This window comes from Vigna unguiculata, chromosome 4 (genome assembly GCF_004118075.2).
Source record: "Vigna unguiculata cultivar IT97K-499-35 chromosome 4, ASM411807v1, whole genome shotgun sequence".
Classification (NCBI taxonomy): domain Eukaryota; kingdom Viridiplantae; phylum Streptophyta; class Magnoliopsida; order Fabales; family Fabaceae; genus Vigna; species Vigna unguiculata.
The window spans coordinates 37,965,392-37,983,386 of record NC_040282.1 but is presented as its reverse complement, the minus strand read 5'-3'; the positions used below and the strand labels follow the sequence as shown (position 1 = coordinate 37,983,386).

The following is a 17,995-nucleotide window of genomic DNA, read 5'->3' as shown; positions in this document are numbered from 1 at the left end:
ACAGAAGGGTACCACAACATGACCTAAGGAACTGGAATGCATAAACATAGGGTGAGAATGAGACTTTGATTCGATTTAGAAGAAGGAGGAGGTTCCAGAATTCGAAATTTAAAGAGAATTGGGGAAGCCAAAATTGACTTACGTGGATGGAAAGGAGACTCAGCGAGAGAGGTTTTGTACTTATCTCAGGTTTGCTTGCTGCAACAGGAAGAAAGGAATGGATGTACAACAATTTTAACTTACCCAGATGACTATATAGAATGAATGGATTTAACATTAGTTTATAGAGTTTAAGTTTTTATGTGTATCGGGAGTATTTAAAATTAGTAATATGCTTATATTTAATAAGACGTGTTTAATATAAGTATTTTAAAATATGTTTATTTGTTATGTGTTATCTTTATTTCGGATTTTGATTAATTGATTTTTGAAATAAACCCATATTATCACAAAAATTAGAAGTAAACCAATATTAAAGCATTGAATGCATATATTTTTGAAGACTCACGCTTGCAAGGAGTTTTTGAGTGGATTGTACGATAACATGTTTTCTAACATGCTTAGTTATTACTGATAAGTAATTTCAATCATAATATATTTTGATTATGTTGCAAGATTCCCTCTCTAAGCAAAGCTCCTAGGGTGCTTTTACATCTTATGGTTGTTAGGACAAATTAGTTGTTGCACTTAGTGGATATATTCAGCTGTATATAATTAATCGATCATAATACATAATTTATACTTGAAATAATAATTATTTTTAATCAATGAGACATCGTTGGATTACTTGTAGTATCTCTAATCATATTGTTGTGTAGTTTTACTCAAAATAAAATTTCTTACATAATGAATTGGTAATGAACATCATATATATATATATATATATATATATATGATTAATTAGGCTTATATTATTGTCCTTACCAAAAAAAATTGTTGTTATTAGTGTCCACTTAACACTTAAGATATAGCATTTTGGAATAGTAGACTAAGTGCAAAATTATAAAAGGTGACATGAGTGGATCTCAAAATTATAAAAAGTGTTTTAATTATGTTTATATTAAATTATAGTGCAATATGCATATTCAAAGTACAAATGTGACTATTCTTCCCTACACATTCACCTCCTTCACATTATGAATCTCACAAAACTCATCTCAAATCGTTTCACCTAAAAAAACACCATGCTCTACAATCACATTCCACGATAAAAAAAATACAATGCTCTACAATCACCTTCCACGACAGTCACGTGAAAGGATATAATGATAAAATATAAACAAATCCTCACAAATCTTCTTAATTTGGTGAGATGAGATTATCAGAGTATCCATAAATACATTATTTCACTCTCGCGCAAATTAGCACACAAAAATATGATTCACACTCGCAAATTCATCTCATCAAATTCATACATAATCCATCTACTCAGACAAACACTGCCAATATTGATAGAAAGAAAAAAAAAGTCAATAATTCAAATACATGCCTCTGAAATGCATAAAAAATTCAAAATTGAGTACCATCACAATAACAATTTTAGCCAAAATCATCATCATTTGTTACATATACGATGACCGTAGCCTATAGAATCGTCATCATAGGATGATCACGCTTGCAAACACCATTAAGGCCATGTTCTTTTAAACAAATTTACTGTTTGAAAGAAATAACATGCGCGAATTTAAAGGTTTTTTCCTGTTCTTTTTAATTGATTTGCGGGTGAGGGAAGAAGTGGAAATGCAGAATTCATTCCTTTTTGCATCTTCCCTCATGCAAAGAGATCAGCCGGTGAAAATTGTGCTTTTATAGAAAACACCTCGATTTAAAAGATCAAAAATGTTTTCAAATTAAATATTAATTATGTCATAAGAAAATAAAAAAAAAATAACTTTCTTTTTCCACGATAACCATTAATATCTAAATATTTAATTTTTCTTTTCAAAAAATAAAGGGACTATTTTAAAAAATATTTTTTTTTCAAAAATAATGAATAATAATGTTAGAAAAATTAACTCATCTAAAATTCATTTCATATTTTTAACAACAAGGGCAATTCAGTCAATTTTATTTTTTATCTATTAAATTTTTATTTTTATCTATCACTTCAATCAAATCACTCATAAACTTCACTCCCTAAACCACTCAAAATCACCTCCAAATCTCTTTAAAAAAAACAACACCAATTTCACTCCCTAATTCTTTCAATCTATTCCTTTCCCTCTCTCCTAAATCAATTTATCCAAAAGAACACACTGTGTTCTTTTGAGAGGAATGATTTGAGGGGATTTGAGAATGAAGTTTATATTGTTGTTTTTAAGGGATTTGAAGGTGATAATATAATGGATTTGCGAGTAAATTTTGTGAAAATTTGAGAAAGATTTGATTAATGTGATTAATAAAAAATAAAATGTAATTGATGAAAAAGTTGATTACCAAATTGTTCTTGGTGTTAAAAATAATTTAAAATGATAATTAGGTAAGTTGTAATTATTTTTTCAATTTTTTTATGATGAATAAAATTATTAATGATATTTATTACGTTAAAAAATAAATATTATAATATATTTAATTTTAAAAATTAAATATTTTAATTTTCAATATTAAAGCCAAGATTTTGGAATCAAATACAAGAATATTGGAACTAGTTAAATGAACCAAGATAACTTATGATTTTGGAATCGAATACAATTGAAACCAGGTAAATGAGATAAAACTTTTGAAGTTGGAATCAAATCCAACTACAATGTATCTGGTTCCTCTACTTCTTCCATAACACACTTGTAGTTCCACTTTGTCACTGTTGTTATCTTCGTGAATGACCATTAACAATGGTGGAAAGCTAAGGAAGTGTTATGGAACATCAAAAATCAAATGAAAGTAGAGTGATAGGACACATAAAAAAATAAGAACAACCATATGGTCTCACCACGAGCATACACACCTCGAGACATGAAAGTAGTGAGAGCAACAAATATGTTGTATTTTATAATATAATAACAAAGGACATATTGGTAAAATAGTAAATGTTTATCTTAAATCTCTTTAAAATAAGGTATAATTAGTCGCAACGTACCCGGTTTCGTCCCAATGTGTCTAAATGGTACCCGCTTTTAACTTTGCACCTACTTAGTACCCAAATTAGTTAATTTGCATCAATGTGGTCCCTTTTCGTTGACCCGTTAAATAAGATAGTGTCTGACTGTGTTGACCAGTTAAGTGAGAAAATCAGTTATTACGTGGCACGAGAGTGGTGTGTGATGTGGAAGAGTGCTGCGTAATAGGAAATTGAAAAGAAAAAGGGGACGAATTGGAACGTTGTGTGAGATAGAAGAGGGGTTTCGTGAAGTTAGGGTTTAGTAAATTTTAGCCATTTCGTGCGTTGTGGACAAAATTGAAGGTGTAATTGACTTCAAATTGGCAGCTATTTGGGATTGCAGGTGCGCAAACCACTTTTTTTTGTCGTTGATTGCATTATTTGTTTCTGGGATGGTGGGGTTTAGGGTTAGTGGTTGAATGTTGTGCGTGGATTAATTTAATGGTGTTATGCGGTGTTGTTGTAATTTTTTTATGATTTTGTTGACGGTGGTGGTCCTTTTTTTCTGATTTCGTTGACGATGGTGGTCCATGAAGTGTGTTTTTGTGCACGAAAAGTGGTCGCCCGTTAGTTATGCTTTTTTTCTATTTTGATGCTTTAGTCGGTGTGATAGTGGTATGAAAATGTAATATGTGTTTCTTTGTTTGGGTAAAATGGTATTTCACAAGGTACTATAGATATATTATTGTTGGTATGGACGACCATTTCGGAGTTGTGTTTCATCATGGTGGGAGGTTTGAGAGTAATGGGTCACAACAATATGTTGGACAATTTAGTATTTTGGCATGTGACCCAGTTAGATGGAGCTATTTCGAGATTTTGGGTATTCTAAAGGAGATGGGTTATGCAAATGTGAAGGAGATGTGGTATGCAGTGGGTGGAGGATCTGTTTGGAGGGTAGATTAGAGTTGTTGTTTGATGACTGAGGGGCATGTCATATGATGAATATTGCCACTCTTAATGGTCAGGTACACTTGTATGTGGTTCACAAAGTGGATGAAGCTGAGGTAGTGAATCTGTTAGAATATCATCCTACTGTGGAAGAGGGTGATGTTCAGGGTGATTCTGGGGGTAATCCTGAGGGTGATGTGAGGGAGGGTGTACATGTTCAAAATGAGGATGATGGAGGTGAGGTTGATGATGGTGTACAAGTTCAAAATGTGGATGATGGAGGTGAGTTTGATGGGGGTGTACAGGTTCAAAATGAGGATGATAAAGGTAAGGTTCATGGGGCTGTACAGAACACAAATGAGGAACATGGAGGTCAGGTTGATGGGGGTGTACAAGTTCGAAATGAGGATGATGGAGGTGAGGTTGATAGGGCTGTAGAAATTGAAATTGAGGAACATGGAGGTGAGGTTGATGAGGGTGTACAAAATGAAGAAGAAAAAGATGGAGGTGAGGTTGATGAGGGTGTGCAAGTTAAAATTGAGGAAGATGGATGTGGGGTTCATGATGGTGTAGAAGTTGAAAATGTGGGTGATGGAAGTCAGATTCATGTTGAAAATGTGAATGAAGATGATGTAGATAAGGATGATGTAAGTAGTTGTAGTGATTCCATAGGGGATAGTTTTATTGAAGAGGATTTACTTGATGTCAATATCCATACTTATGAAGATGAAGATGACTCTTGGGATGGTGATGGTCGTGGTTCAGTTGATTTTGGTGGAGTTAGTGGTCATAATAATCATGCAGCTGATAGGGGTTTATCTGACACTGACTAGGCATCTGAAAGTTTGAATAGTGTTGAGTACAATGATTGTTCTGGAGATGATAGAGATAGTTATGAAAACTTTGGGATATTTTCAATGCCCAAAAGTATGGAAGGCTACAACTGGGAGGTGGGGACATACTTCACAGAAAAAGAGGAGTTTGTAGAAGCCATAAGAACTTATGGTATGCACAATGGGAGGAAATTAAAGATTTTTAGAAATGACAAACGAAGGATTTGTGTCAAGTGTCTAGGGGCAAAAGGAACATGTAAGTGGTATGCTTATTGTGCATACAAGGTTGCTCAAAGTACTTGGCAGCTAAGAAGAATTACAAATGAACATAGTTGCAGTAAGGAATTTAATATCCAGATGATAACATCTAAATGGTTAAGTCAGAGGTTAGAAAAAAACATAAGATATAATCCTGATATTAAACTTACTAATATTCGAAACAGAGTTGGAAAAAATGGAATATTGGAATCTCCAGGTCAACTGCCCATAGAGCAAAAAAAATGGCATACAAGAACGTGGAAGGGTCATTTAGGGAAGAATATAAAATTGTTTATGACTATGCCCAAGAACTTTTAAGGTCTAATCCTGGATCTACTGTGAAATTCAGTGTAGATGATAATGAAGGACAAAAACTTTCAAAAGACTGTATGTGTGTTTAAAGGCTTCTAAGGACAACTTTGTTAGTTGTAGGCCTATCATTGGGTTAGACGGATGTTTCCTAAAAGGCAAATATGGTGGAGAATTATTATCAGTTGTGGCAAAAGATGGTAATGACCAAATGATTCCTTTGGCGTATTGTGTTGTTGAAGTCGAGAATAAAGAAATGTGGAGTTGGTTTTTAGTGCTCTTGGTGGATGACCTTGGTGGGCAATGGCGGAACTTGCTCAATATTTATGGGGGTGCCAAAATACACTTAAAATTTATATATTTAATTATGGATCCATAAGATTATTGAACTCAATAATAATTGAATCAATACTAAAATTTTTAGTTATATTTTGTTTTTAATATAAATAATCATATCGTCAGCAAAAAAATTCATCTTCTGTTTTATTTTGCAATCTTATTTTGATAATTTTCACTGTAGAAAATTATCTTTCTGATATAGTTGTAGAAACAAGAAGAGTTAAAATAAGACGAGACGGATTAAAAAATCAATCAAGTAGATGTAATTGACTTCCTATTTTTGTCAAAGATTGATTTGTCTATTTTCTTCCTCACGGTAGCTTTCATTTTATCACTTTTAAATAATTAATTTATTCTTTTATTTCTTCATCAATATACTTATGTTTTAAAAAAAATACTAAAAGATAATTTATCATAATCTAAATAAAAATTGTGATACGTAATTAATAAAAGAAAAATATATGATAATCAAGTCACAATTAAAAACCGGTTATTAAAAAACACTTAGTGCATTGCTTTTTCTTCTATATTTATAAAAATGAATATACCAAATGCTCGTAAGAAAAAAAATAATATTAATTATTAAACTAATATTTCACTATCAATTGAGAAAAAAAGAATTACTTTTTTCTTCATTAATAGAATAAAGCATACAAAAATGAGAGCACAAAATAATGAATTTGTGTTCAAGTTTCTTTTTTTTCTTCATAAACAAAAGAAAACAAAACAAATAAAAGTCTAAAGTGGGTACAATATGTGAGAAACTCAAAAAACAGTGAGAGAAAAAAGAAAAAATATCTTAATAAATTTCTTTATTTTTTATTAAATTTAATTTTATGCTTTATTATTTATTAACATTAAATGTTATATTTTATAAAATAAATAAAAAAATACCTATTTTAATTTTTATCAATTCTCAAAATATACTTTTATTATTTAAAAAATTCCAAAGAATCAAATTTCTTATACATAATTAAAAAAATAAAAAATAAAACAATTTTCATATAACATTAAAAAAATTTCAAAAAAAGTTTGGGGGGGCCACAGCTCCCCCCTGTCCCTTCATTGGTCCGCCAATGTTGGTGGGGTTGAAGTTTGCAAGGGAATAACCTTCATGTCTGATCAACAAAAAGTAAGCATTTCTAGAACCATTACTATTAATGTCTTAAACTATATTTTCTACAAGCTTTCATAATTTATTTTTTAATTTATACAGGGACTACTCCCAACACTACAAGAATTAATACCTAATGTTGAACAAAGGTTCTGTGTAAGACACATATATGCACATTTCTGCAAGAAATTTTCTGGGAAAAACCTTAAAAGACTCTTATGGAAGGTAGCTGCAGCCACTACACTCAAGCATGGGAGGCCACAATGAGAGACATGAAAAAGTTGAATGAAGATGCCTTTAAACATCTTATTGCCATTCCTCCAAGGCAAGTTATTCATAATTTTCTGATTGAACAATATTAAGTTTTATGTATTGACTTTGTTTTGGTGTGATAGATTTTGGTCTAGGTCCACGTTCACAGGGCAGGCAATATGTGACACACTTGTCAATAATATGAGCGAGGCATTTAACAATACAATCATCAATGCAAGAAGTAAGCCAATCATCAGCATGATGAAAGAGTTGAATGAAGATGCCTTTAAATATTTGATTGCCATTCCTCCAAGGCAAGTTATTCATACTTTTCTGATTGAACAATATTAAGTTTTATTTATTGACTTTGTTTTGGTGTGATAGATTTTGGTCTAGGTCCAGGTTCACAGGGCAGGCAGTATGTGACACACTTGTCAACAATATGAGCGATGCATTTAACAGGACAATCATCAATGCAAGAAGTAAGCCAATCATCAACATGATTGAAGACATTAGAATTTATCTTATGAAGAGATGGGCAAAAAATATAGTCAACATAAAAAAGGTTGAAGGTTCCCTCTGCCCCAAAATCAAAAACAGTTTGGATAATGAATTAGAGAAGACAAAATATTGGATACCTTGGTTAGTTCTGTTTCCATAAAATATCATCTTATTTAATGTGTATATTTCATATTTTAATTGTTATATGTTCTTTTGGTAGTTGGGCTGGAGAAAAATTGTTTAAGGTTAACCATGTGTCCATGGCTGGAGATAAGTTCGTGGTGAACCTAGACAAATTGGAGTGTACATGTAGAAAATGGACAATCACAGGAATTCCCTGCTGCCACTCACTCACTGCTATGAGGTTCCTCAATATTAATGTAGAACAACATATACCTCACTAGTTTTTGACATCAACGTATGAAGAAACATATATTCCACTGATATATCCAGTCAATGGACCTAATGTTTGGGAGATGAATTCAAATATTGATGTCTTGCCACCACCAAAGAGGATATTGCCAGGGAGACCTAAAAAAAGAGAAGACTTGAGAGTTGGGAGTTGCGCAAAGATTCTACACAATTGAGACAAGGTGGGACTAGAAAGAAGTGCAAGATATGCAGACAAATATTTCATAGAAGAAATGGTTGTCCACAAGCCCTAAAGGAGCCACCAACTAATCCACAAACTCAGCCACCAACTGGGAGCAGTCAACAAACTCAACCACCAACACATGGTCCTGGAACAGAACAATCAATTCACACACCAACTAAGGCAACAATTGATACTCCAATTCATTCCCCAACAAAAGCTCTTCCTGGATCGCATGCATCAAGTGGACCACACCAACCAATTCAGCAACCAAGTACAATAACCAATCGAACAACTCAAATTGAACCGGGTGCAACACAACAAAGTCAGGCACCACCTGCACGTACAAATCTTAGACCAAAATTGGCATATAAAAGCGGAGGCCCAGCATGGAAGCCATGATCCACCAACTGAATGTTTTATCTTGAAGAATTTGGACCTCCTTTTTGTTTTTTAAAGTGTAATTTGTAATTGACTACTTGGTTTATATTGGGCTTATTTTAGAAGACAAATTAGTTTGATATGCCCAACTTATGTACTCAACACTTAATATTCACTTCCTCTTTAATGAATGCATTTTCATCCATCTTTAGTTCAAAATTTATGAATGTCAAATGAATATGCCACCACCGGTTATGGTTCTTCTTCTATGTGCATCCAATTAATTGCAGAAGATTAAATTTGAAGATGTAACCACAAATTGAACACACTTTTCATCACCAACAATTTCACTTCCAATTCATTTAATAACCATTCATTACAACTTCATTGAACACAAAATACATACCCAAATACAAACCATATTCAATCATTCATAAAATTAAGCCTTCACGGATTTTACAAAACAAGAACATCAAACCATATTCACCAATGAACTCTTCATCTATTTTTTTATCAATACACATAGAAGAAGGATGACAATTAAACCAAACCCAATCATTCTAAATAAGTACATCAGCCACTTCTCGGAATCAATCAACTCTTTCTCCAGTTGACGTATTCTTTGGCTCTGTCTAGCAATAGTTGCATCTCTTTCATCCCCATTATCTTCAGTGCACCATTTGAAGTAATTGCAGCCTTTGAAATCTTCAGTCCCAGTCCGTTGTTAACAAAAATCAAAGCAAACATGATTTTGAACAACAAAAGTCAGCCCAAACAAAAATAAAAATCACATATCAAACCTTGTAGTGAGGGCACCCCCAAAATTCTTTCCCACCATTCTTCACTGTTCTTGCAACTCTTAACACTGCAATCTCCCCCACAATGGCAATGTGGTGTTCCACCCACTGACCCAGATACAGTAGCAGGAGAAGAAACGATGTGGTTATGTGACCCACACAAACAAGACGACCATGGATGACTAAAACCATGCGACATTTCCCACTTCGCCAACCACCTTACCCCTGCAACAAATCAGCTTCCCGGCCAAAAAATGAAGAAGAAGATGAAGATGGAAATGGGAAATTAGAGCTTTTTGAATGGGGACAATCAATTCAAATAGGGCATGACACGTTATCCACCAATTGCCACTATACAATTATTTTCATTGACACGTATATGTTCTACAATGCCACATCACTGCTCTGTTAACGGCGTTTCTGAAAACTTAACGGGATGGACCACATTGATACGAATTAACTAATTTGAGTACTAAGTAAATGCAAAGTTAAAAGCGGATACCATTTAAATATATTGAGATGAAACTGGGTATGTTGTGACTAATTATACCTTAAAATAACAGGATGCAAAATATTAGTGTATCGCAAATAAGATTTTTTCTTCCTTTACATTCATACAAAACAAACACGATTAATCTCTACAATAATCGATCTCTATTATCTTCCTACATTAAATCGCCTCAAAATAACACGCTGAAAAAGTTATAGATTTCAACAACCATTCCAAATCAATTTTAATTATGTTAAAATTCCTTTTTCAGTAGTGTGTCGTTAACAGAGTTGGAATGTGCCTATGTATGCACTAATTGAGGTGCATAAAAAGGTTACATCTATTACTAGGTGTCAAGGTTTTGTCAATAACTTTATTTCACTTGCAGGCTCTGAGTGGAGTGAAACATTCAATTTAAGATAACGTTGACACGTGATAACATTTATAACTTTTTACTTTTTGTAACAAAGGTGACGCTCAATCACGTGACACCATACAAAATTCACATGGATTAGGCTTTAAGTCACATTCTCCACTCCCAGGTAGTGTATATAAATTTATTGCACGCAAATTAGTAATTCTTATAAGTTTTTATACATACATTTGAATTTAAAAATATTATTCTAGTTAAAAGCTCAGTTATAGGCAAAACAATAGTTTAATTAGAGAAATTTACGAATTATTTTATTTGAGAATGTCATGAAAAGATAAACCATATTTATATTCTTATTCTTTTATAAGAAAACAGGTTTATTCCTTTATTTTTAAAATATCTATTTTTTTTTTTTCTAGGAGTCAATGATACCCTTTCAATGAAAATGTTATACTAAATTTTTAATTAGTCGTTAGAATTTAATTTGACAAGTTTTATGAGTAAAGCAGTTCAGAGCCTGGCTAAAAATAAATAAATTAACTCAAATTTGAAAGATAATTTTATCAAATAAACATTTTAAAAGTTACAAGACCAAGACCAAATTTAATAAGAACATAAGACAAAACCATATCTTATTCTATTACGGAAATAATATTTATTTTTGTTTTACTTTTGAGTTTTAAAAATGATAAGAAAGTAAAATATTTGTCATGCAAATTTTTGAAACAAAGGATTTAAAAGTCACTGTTTCCTTACATCATTATTATATAATGTGAGTGTCACAAATTCCTTCGTAATAATATGAAAGTATATGATTAAATAATAATGCAGAAAAACTTTGCATCATTTTTTGACTTCATCAGCGTGAGAATGAAAGTATAAAATTTTTGGCTTATTCTAGGAATGCAATTCTTAGCACCAAGAACAAGACCAACTAGAAGACTATGATGTCACACTATGGAAAGATTCTACAGTTAGATTAGACACCATTAGAAACACAGTTCTAAGTCAAACTAACATGACAACTACCATAGCAAGTTCTACACAATACATACATAGGATAGGATCACACCTTAAAGGGATCACGAAACAAAATACCAACAAAAGGATAAGTCAAAGCTTTCATAAGTAGATAAGTAGGAAGCCTTTTATAGTTTTTCTTAACTGTACTATCTTATGCTTGTTCAGGCAGAAGCTGGTTGCTGATCTAACAAACATTCCTTCTGTTACCTTCACCACAGTGAGAGAGTCTTGCTCCAGCAGAATTTCCAATACCAATGTTTCTGGTGTGCTTCAATGATGGATCCACAAAAGACTGCTTAAACATTGGCTTTTGTGAGCCAAAGTATTGGCTGCAATAGTAGTCAGTTTGGTAAGTGTTATTTAAACTGACATTTGACATTGTCCTCTCACTGTGTTGGTTACTGGATGAACTCAGCTGCTGTTGAAGACAGTTCTTGGGGTTTGGATCAGACTCTAATGGGATGGAGTCAGTGAGAGTTTTTATAGCAAATTCAATGCATGGATCCATCCATGACATGTCAAGTGTTTTTTCAGAAGATGGTGATGCATTCTCGTTCTCGGCGTTCTTGGCTTTCATATCGGTTTTGGCTGCATTATCACCAGCATGTTCTTGAGGAGTAGCAAGACGCACTGGAGATGAGATCACATTGTTGCCTACATTGTTTTTCTTACCTTGCCCTTCATTATCTGAGGCTGCAGAGATTTCAGAATGCTGGATGTCTTTTAATTCAGAAGTTTGTGAGTTTTTGGAGGTCTCAAATGTTAAGCCAGTGAGAGTTTGAATTGCAAATGCAATACAAGGGTCTGTTAATAGTTCTTTGAGGGGAAAGTCAAGGCTGTAATCTAAATTTGCATCAACTTTATCTCCATCTTCAGTGACTCTCATACACTCTTCAACAGTACCATTGTTATCTGGAGGTGAAAGAGTGAAGCATTCTTTATCCTTGCCACTTAGTTGCTGTTTAGCTAGACCATCATGCAAGCTGCTGGAAGATTTATCCATATTTGTGATAGTTTTTTCCTCACTTGATTGTTTAACTGCTGCTCGACGTGTTCGATTTCTTGTTTTAAGCTCTGGAACAGGATCAAGCTTAATTCCAGCAAGTCGCTTTGAAGATCTCCTAGGCAAATTTATCTGTTTCTTGTGCTTGTTTCTGCGCCGATGATGTTTGGCCTGCACTTTTTCAGTTCCTTGCTTTGTTTCTGAGCTTTCTTGAAGTTGCTTCTCTTGGGTATCTTTGTCAGTGCAACCTGAAAACGAAGCACTTTCAACAAAATCAACCTTCACTTCTTTCTGATCTAAATTTTCATCCACCATCATACCTAACCATTTAATAAACCCACATCAAATGCAAGATCTTTATTAACATGGAAAAGGAAAAATTTAGCATAAATACAAAACTTACTAACTTTCACTTTATCTAGAATGAACAAATTTTTAATTTTATAGAGGGATTGAATACAAAAGTCTAACTGCATGAAAAAAAATGTCTTGGTTTGCACGAGATAGCCTAATTGCATATAAAGTCCATAAGCAGATGTCAGTCATAAAAAATAAGCTAACAAAACTAAAGTGAAGGGCAATGCAATACTAGCATTAGGTATGCATCTAATTAGATGGATTTCATGCTGTCAACTTCAAATAAAGATGGAAACTTTACCATGATTGGAAATAAACTTAGAATTGGGCACATGCATATGTTCTCCAGAACTAGCAGATCTTGGACTCTGTTGATAATTTGCTAACATGTCCAAATTTGAACTCTGAGCCATGCTAATTGATAATGTTGGTTTCATAGTTACTGACTGAAGAAATCACAAAGACAGAAAATTTGTATAAGTACAAACCTTAGCAGTAGCATTAATGATTCTCTTCTCCAGTTTTAATATGCCTATCTTAGAGAATTTAAATCCACACAGAAAACCACATGATGGGGCAGGTGGAGTGGAAGGGAAAGTTTAGCATGTGAGACTAATTAATAAACAGACAAACTAAAAGAAGCACAATTATGACCACCCATACAGGAGATTTGTCATCTTTTAAATTGGTTTCACTGTTGTCTCCATCTTTTGGTTTGAGTGTGTTCTTTCTTATCTCTCCAGATTCAAGATAGTGATAAGCATCTTCAGTGGAGTGGAATGTATACCCACTTACAGGGTCGATGTAGTACTGCATAAACAAAAGGGTGAATTACTTTTTCTTACATTGATTGGTGATACAAAAAGACCAAGAAAATCTAGATAAAAAGTTGTACATTCTTCTACTCTTATTGCTCAAGTGATGTAGTAATATGAATCAGAAGTAGGTGACTGCACACTTTTGAAGTTTAGTAAAAGTGAACTACGATTTTTGTATAAATCAAAATGGACATGAATAGACTCTTGAATATGTACGAGTTTCACTAAATAGGAATGAAGAATAAGAGAATGTTAGAGAAAAAATTAAAGAAAGGTGATGGTTGAAAGGAAGCAGTTTTTAGCAGATAATTTATCTCACAGCTACAGGGCCAATATCATGTTTGCAGCAACTTTAATGCCTATATTCATGCCTAATCCAAGCAATTTTCATCATCTGACACCAAAGGGGAAGATAAGGTATATCCAAAGCAATAATGATCATGGAAAAGAAAAGTATTGAACAAAATAAAATCAAGAACTGGATGCCTTTTATGAGAGTGATTTTAAGTGATGCCAGCACTCATGACTTTCAAACAAGCAACAAAGCACAATCTTGGAAGAAACACGGAATATATTTGACAAAAATAATCAGCATTTTTATCACAGCAGAACAAGGTACATTGAATTCAATCTATCACTTCATTTGTAAAGTGATCGAAGACAACTTTGCAAGGTCAGAAGGTCCAGTTACAAACAGTTTTAATAAGTACCTTTGAGTGAGGAGTTTGCCCCACATGCTGATTTATTAAATCAACAACAAATACAAATATGAAAAATGCGTCTTAAGAGCATTGTAAAGATTATTCGGACATGATTTTTCCTCTCCTTTAATAATGTGTAGCTAGCTGCAAATAAAAAATACAACAGAAATGTCGTTGAGGCATTGTTTACCGTGTCTCTTCTAACTGTATCTCCTTTAGTTGCAATTCTGGTCTTTTTCACCCATCCTGGTGGTAACCCTTCCGCACTAGCTTTCTCAACTACAACCTAGATTGCTTGAATAACCAAATTTTCCCACTTAAGTTATACAATCAAATAGGTAGTAAACATAAAGTAATGTCATTAAAGGAAGAATTTTATTGACAGACATTAGGAGAGATTTTCTGGATGCTGACTTTGTTACTAGCATTGTCAAGATGACGAAATACCTCCACCTTGGATTTGAATTTTAGTCCAGTTGAGGGGAGAATGTAATACTGCAATAAATATAACTTAAATAAGATCTGAGTTGCATCATCATAGATAAAGTTTCTATGCCTATGGTGTACTCCTTGGCTCCTTGGCCCAGTCAAGATTAAATTATTGTCAAAAAACAATTCAAGCCACAGAGAGATAAAATACTAAGTGAATTAGCAGGGAAAAAGATGTTAAAATGGAAATACATGGCTTTTCATTTAAAATCAGATAAAATTTTTACAGATAGACATTAACATAAATGCAAGATGCTAAAGTAGAAATATATGGATTTTCATTTAAAATTTACTAAATCATGGAATGAGTCACAAGAGACAACTAAGAAAATAATGTAGATAATTTAGCTTATAACCAACTACTAATGATTAATCACCAATTTTTTTTTGCTTAGCTCAATTTCATTGTATAATTCATAGGAGCAGTATTCAAAAGCAATAAAGGGTAATCTATAGAAATAAAGTTATGCTGAATGAAATTTTAACCCAATTTCTTTTAGTTCTCATCTAAACAAATGGAGGCAAAGAATGATAAAGGTTGAAGCATTTATAGTATGTTTATTTGGATAAACATCTGAATTTAATTAAGCTCATTTTAACTTATATAGATTAACTTATTTTATATTTCCTTCTTATCAGTCCCTCATAGTGTTTTAGGATAAGCTTATCTAAATAGTCACTCAATCAGTTTTTCAGACACATTACTACAATTGAGAAAAAAATATCAAGATGACTTTTCATACACATGACTACTGAGAAAAAAATATCAAGATGACTCTCAATCTCACTTGACTTTGCTGGGTATATAGAGAGGGAAACAAAAGATTTACATTGAAATCTTAAGGCTTCCTCTTGAACCAACCAATATCATCTATAACTACAAAGTTCAGTATAAACAACTTATTAAGCCTGTCTTACCTTTCCAGTGTCTTGTTTCATTCTGTCTAGAGTTAAAAACATCATTCAAAAATCTACTAAATCAGCAAAACAATTCTCCTCATAGTGCTGTTTGGAAACTATTGAGTCTAGCTTTGTCATGCATTCAGTAACTCTCACTGTTGCAGAGACATTTATATACAACACACATGCAACACATGCTATGCTAAAAGGACACATTGCATTGACTAATAAAAGAAGATTCCCGCATAAAACTTGTTTCAATATTTATGATTCTTTTCCTCTTGATCTAGTCACAAACAAAAAATGAAAAAACACACAAAGAAAGTGTGCCCCTTTCAAAGTTTCGAAATAGAAAAGAGAAATTTGCTGAAGAGACATGATCCAAACTCCAAAAGGGTTTACAAATTACATGCAAAGCATAGTTTAAATCTCTAATGAGCATAGCTTCATTATACATTCAGTCCGTCCCACTATTTCAAAGACATGCAATGTTCAACACACATGCAACATATGACATGCTGGAAGGACACCAACCAAAACTAATAAAAGAAAAATCCGGCCAAAAAGTATCATCCAAAGTTTATGATTCCTTTTTTTCTCTTGATCCACTCACACAGAAAAAAAAAAGAAAAAAAAAAAAAAAGAAGCACACCAAAATCATGACCCCCTTTTAAATCTTCAAAAAAAGGAAAGGAATTTGCTGAAGAGAAATGGTCCTAACTCCAAAGGGTTAACAAAATACATGCAAAGCAAAGGTTAAATCTCAAAAGCCGATTAAGTTACATCCAAGAGTTAAAAAAATTAAAACAAAAATTCTTGAAGCTCAGAATCAGAACCCTTCTCTGAAATGTTGACACCTGAAGCAACAATACAGGCTACACTTACAACCACAACTTTATTACAATAGAAAATAACATGCGCCAAGTGTGAGAGAAAGAAGATCACCAAAATACTGCAACCCCAGAAGAAAAAGCATGATTATTAGACTGTCAAAGCTAAATTACCTTATCTCTCCTACCATTCTTTCTCACCCTCACTTCCACCGTCCAACCTGGTGGAAGTTGGTCATCGGAGTCCGACATCTCCATTCCTCTAGTGAGTATTGGCGGTGGCCGGAAAATAGAAAATGCCTAAGATTTAACAGTCTGTTTCTTTCTCTTTTCTCTTTTGGTGTGAGGATGAGTGCCGCTACCTATAAGTACTAGACACTAGCTTAGTACCTTCCACCGAGTGACAAAATAAATTGCATGACCACGTGGTGCAAATGCAGGACCAATAGATACACTTTTTTATCCTTTTCAATTTTGTATCTTTCTCTTTCATTTTTTTCTACATAAGAATATCTCTTTATTAAGGAAGAACTTTAGAAACATTGTAGCTGGTGTTCTGAAGTGTAAGATGTTATCATAGTCACATTATATGTGTCAATTGTCTTCCAAAAGTTACTTTGATCATATGATTTTTGTTGCTTATAATTTGACAATGGAATAAATAATATAAGAAATAAAAAATTACAGATGATTAATAATAGTCAATGCATCATATGATAATGGTCAATGCATCAAAATGGTAACAAATAAGGAACACAAATATATGTACGAAAAAAAAACATCATTAGAATGTTTTAAATAAAGAAAGATAGAGAGAGAGAGGCTAGTACATAGATTGCTTAGGGTGTGATGATTAATGCAAAAGTAGTTTAGGTCAAACTAAAGTTTGAAAGATAGAAAAATAACTTTAGCTAAAAATATGAAATCAAACTTGATACTTTTACATGGTTCATGTTTCTTTCTATGTTTGTCCTTCCTAACCTACATAAACAAGATTTACATGTTATATAAAAGATGTTTATATTTTGTCTAAACCTATTATAATGATAATAACTTAATTTTTAACTACCTATTTAATTCTAACTTCTTGAAAAAGATATATCTTTTTTGAAAACAGTATGATGAAAAGCATAAATTCTGAAATAAAGTTTTATAAAAAAATTTATAGTTAGTTGAATGATTAATTTTTTCTCTCAGTTTGAGTCTACCCAAGACAAGAGATCGTTCCCAATGTGTCTTGATTTATGTTAGCATATTTGTCTGTGTTGCACACCCATAAAATATTAAAATATTGTTTGGAATTTTTTTTCTATATGTATTTTTACAAATTTTCAGAAAATTTGGAAAAAGTCACTTTTTTCAAATTTTTTCAAAACATTTATGCAATTTTTTTTATTAAATATAATTTATTTCACAGTGGGAATCATAACATATTTTAATTTTATAGAATTATGAAGGGTTGTTTCGGACATTTTGTGTCTCCTAGTAATTTTTAATATATTTTAAGTGTTGCACTTTATTTTATAAAACTATGAAGGGGTGTTTCTGACATTTTATGTGTCTGCTCTTTCCTTACACCACTTAAGATATTTTGTCTCACTCTTATCTCTACTTTTTCTCTTTGCTTTTGAAACTTGAAAAGTGTGC

General features: G+C 32.6%; 1 protein-coding gene across 2 annotated transcripts; it reads right to left on the bottom strand.

Annotated features, from left to right (window-relative positions):
* Positions 1 to 11,177: 11,177 nt before the first annotated feature.
* On the bottom strand, positions 11,178 to 16,714 carry LOC114181099 (methyl-CpG-binding domain-containing protein 13). 2 transcript variants are annotated; one of them, XM_028067444.1, is made up of 6 exons: positions 16,523 to 16,714; positions 14,517 to 14,624; positions 14,320 to 14,415; positions 13,274 to 13,420; positions 12,912 to 13,056; positions 11,178 to 12,573 (listed from the first exon to the last, which is right to left on the bottom strand). In XM_028067444.1, the coding sequence occupies exons 1-6, from the start codon at positions 16,604 to 16,606 to the stop codon at positions 11,435 to 11,437; spliced, it is 1,719 nt and encodes a 572-aa protein (XP_027923245.1). In that variant the 5' UTR covers positions 16,607 to 16,714; the 3' UTR covers positions 11,178 to 11,434. The 2 variants fall into 2 exon arrangements, with proteins under 2 accessions (XP_027923245.1, XP_027923246.1); XM_028067445.1 differs by having other exon boundaries at positions 11,178 to 12,501; positions 16,523 to 16,711.
* Positions 16,715 to 17,995: the final 1,281 nt, after the last annotated feature.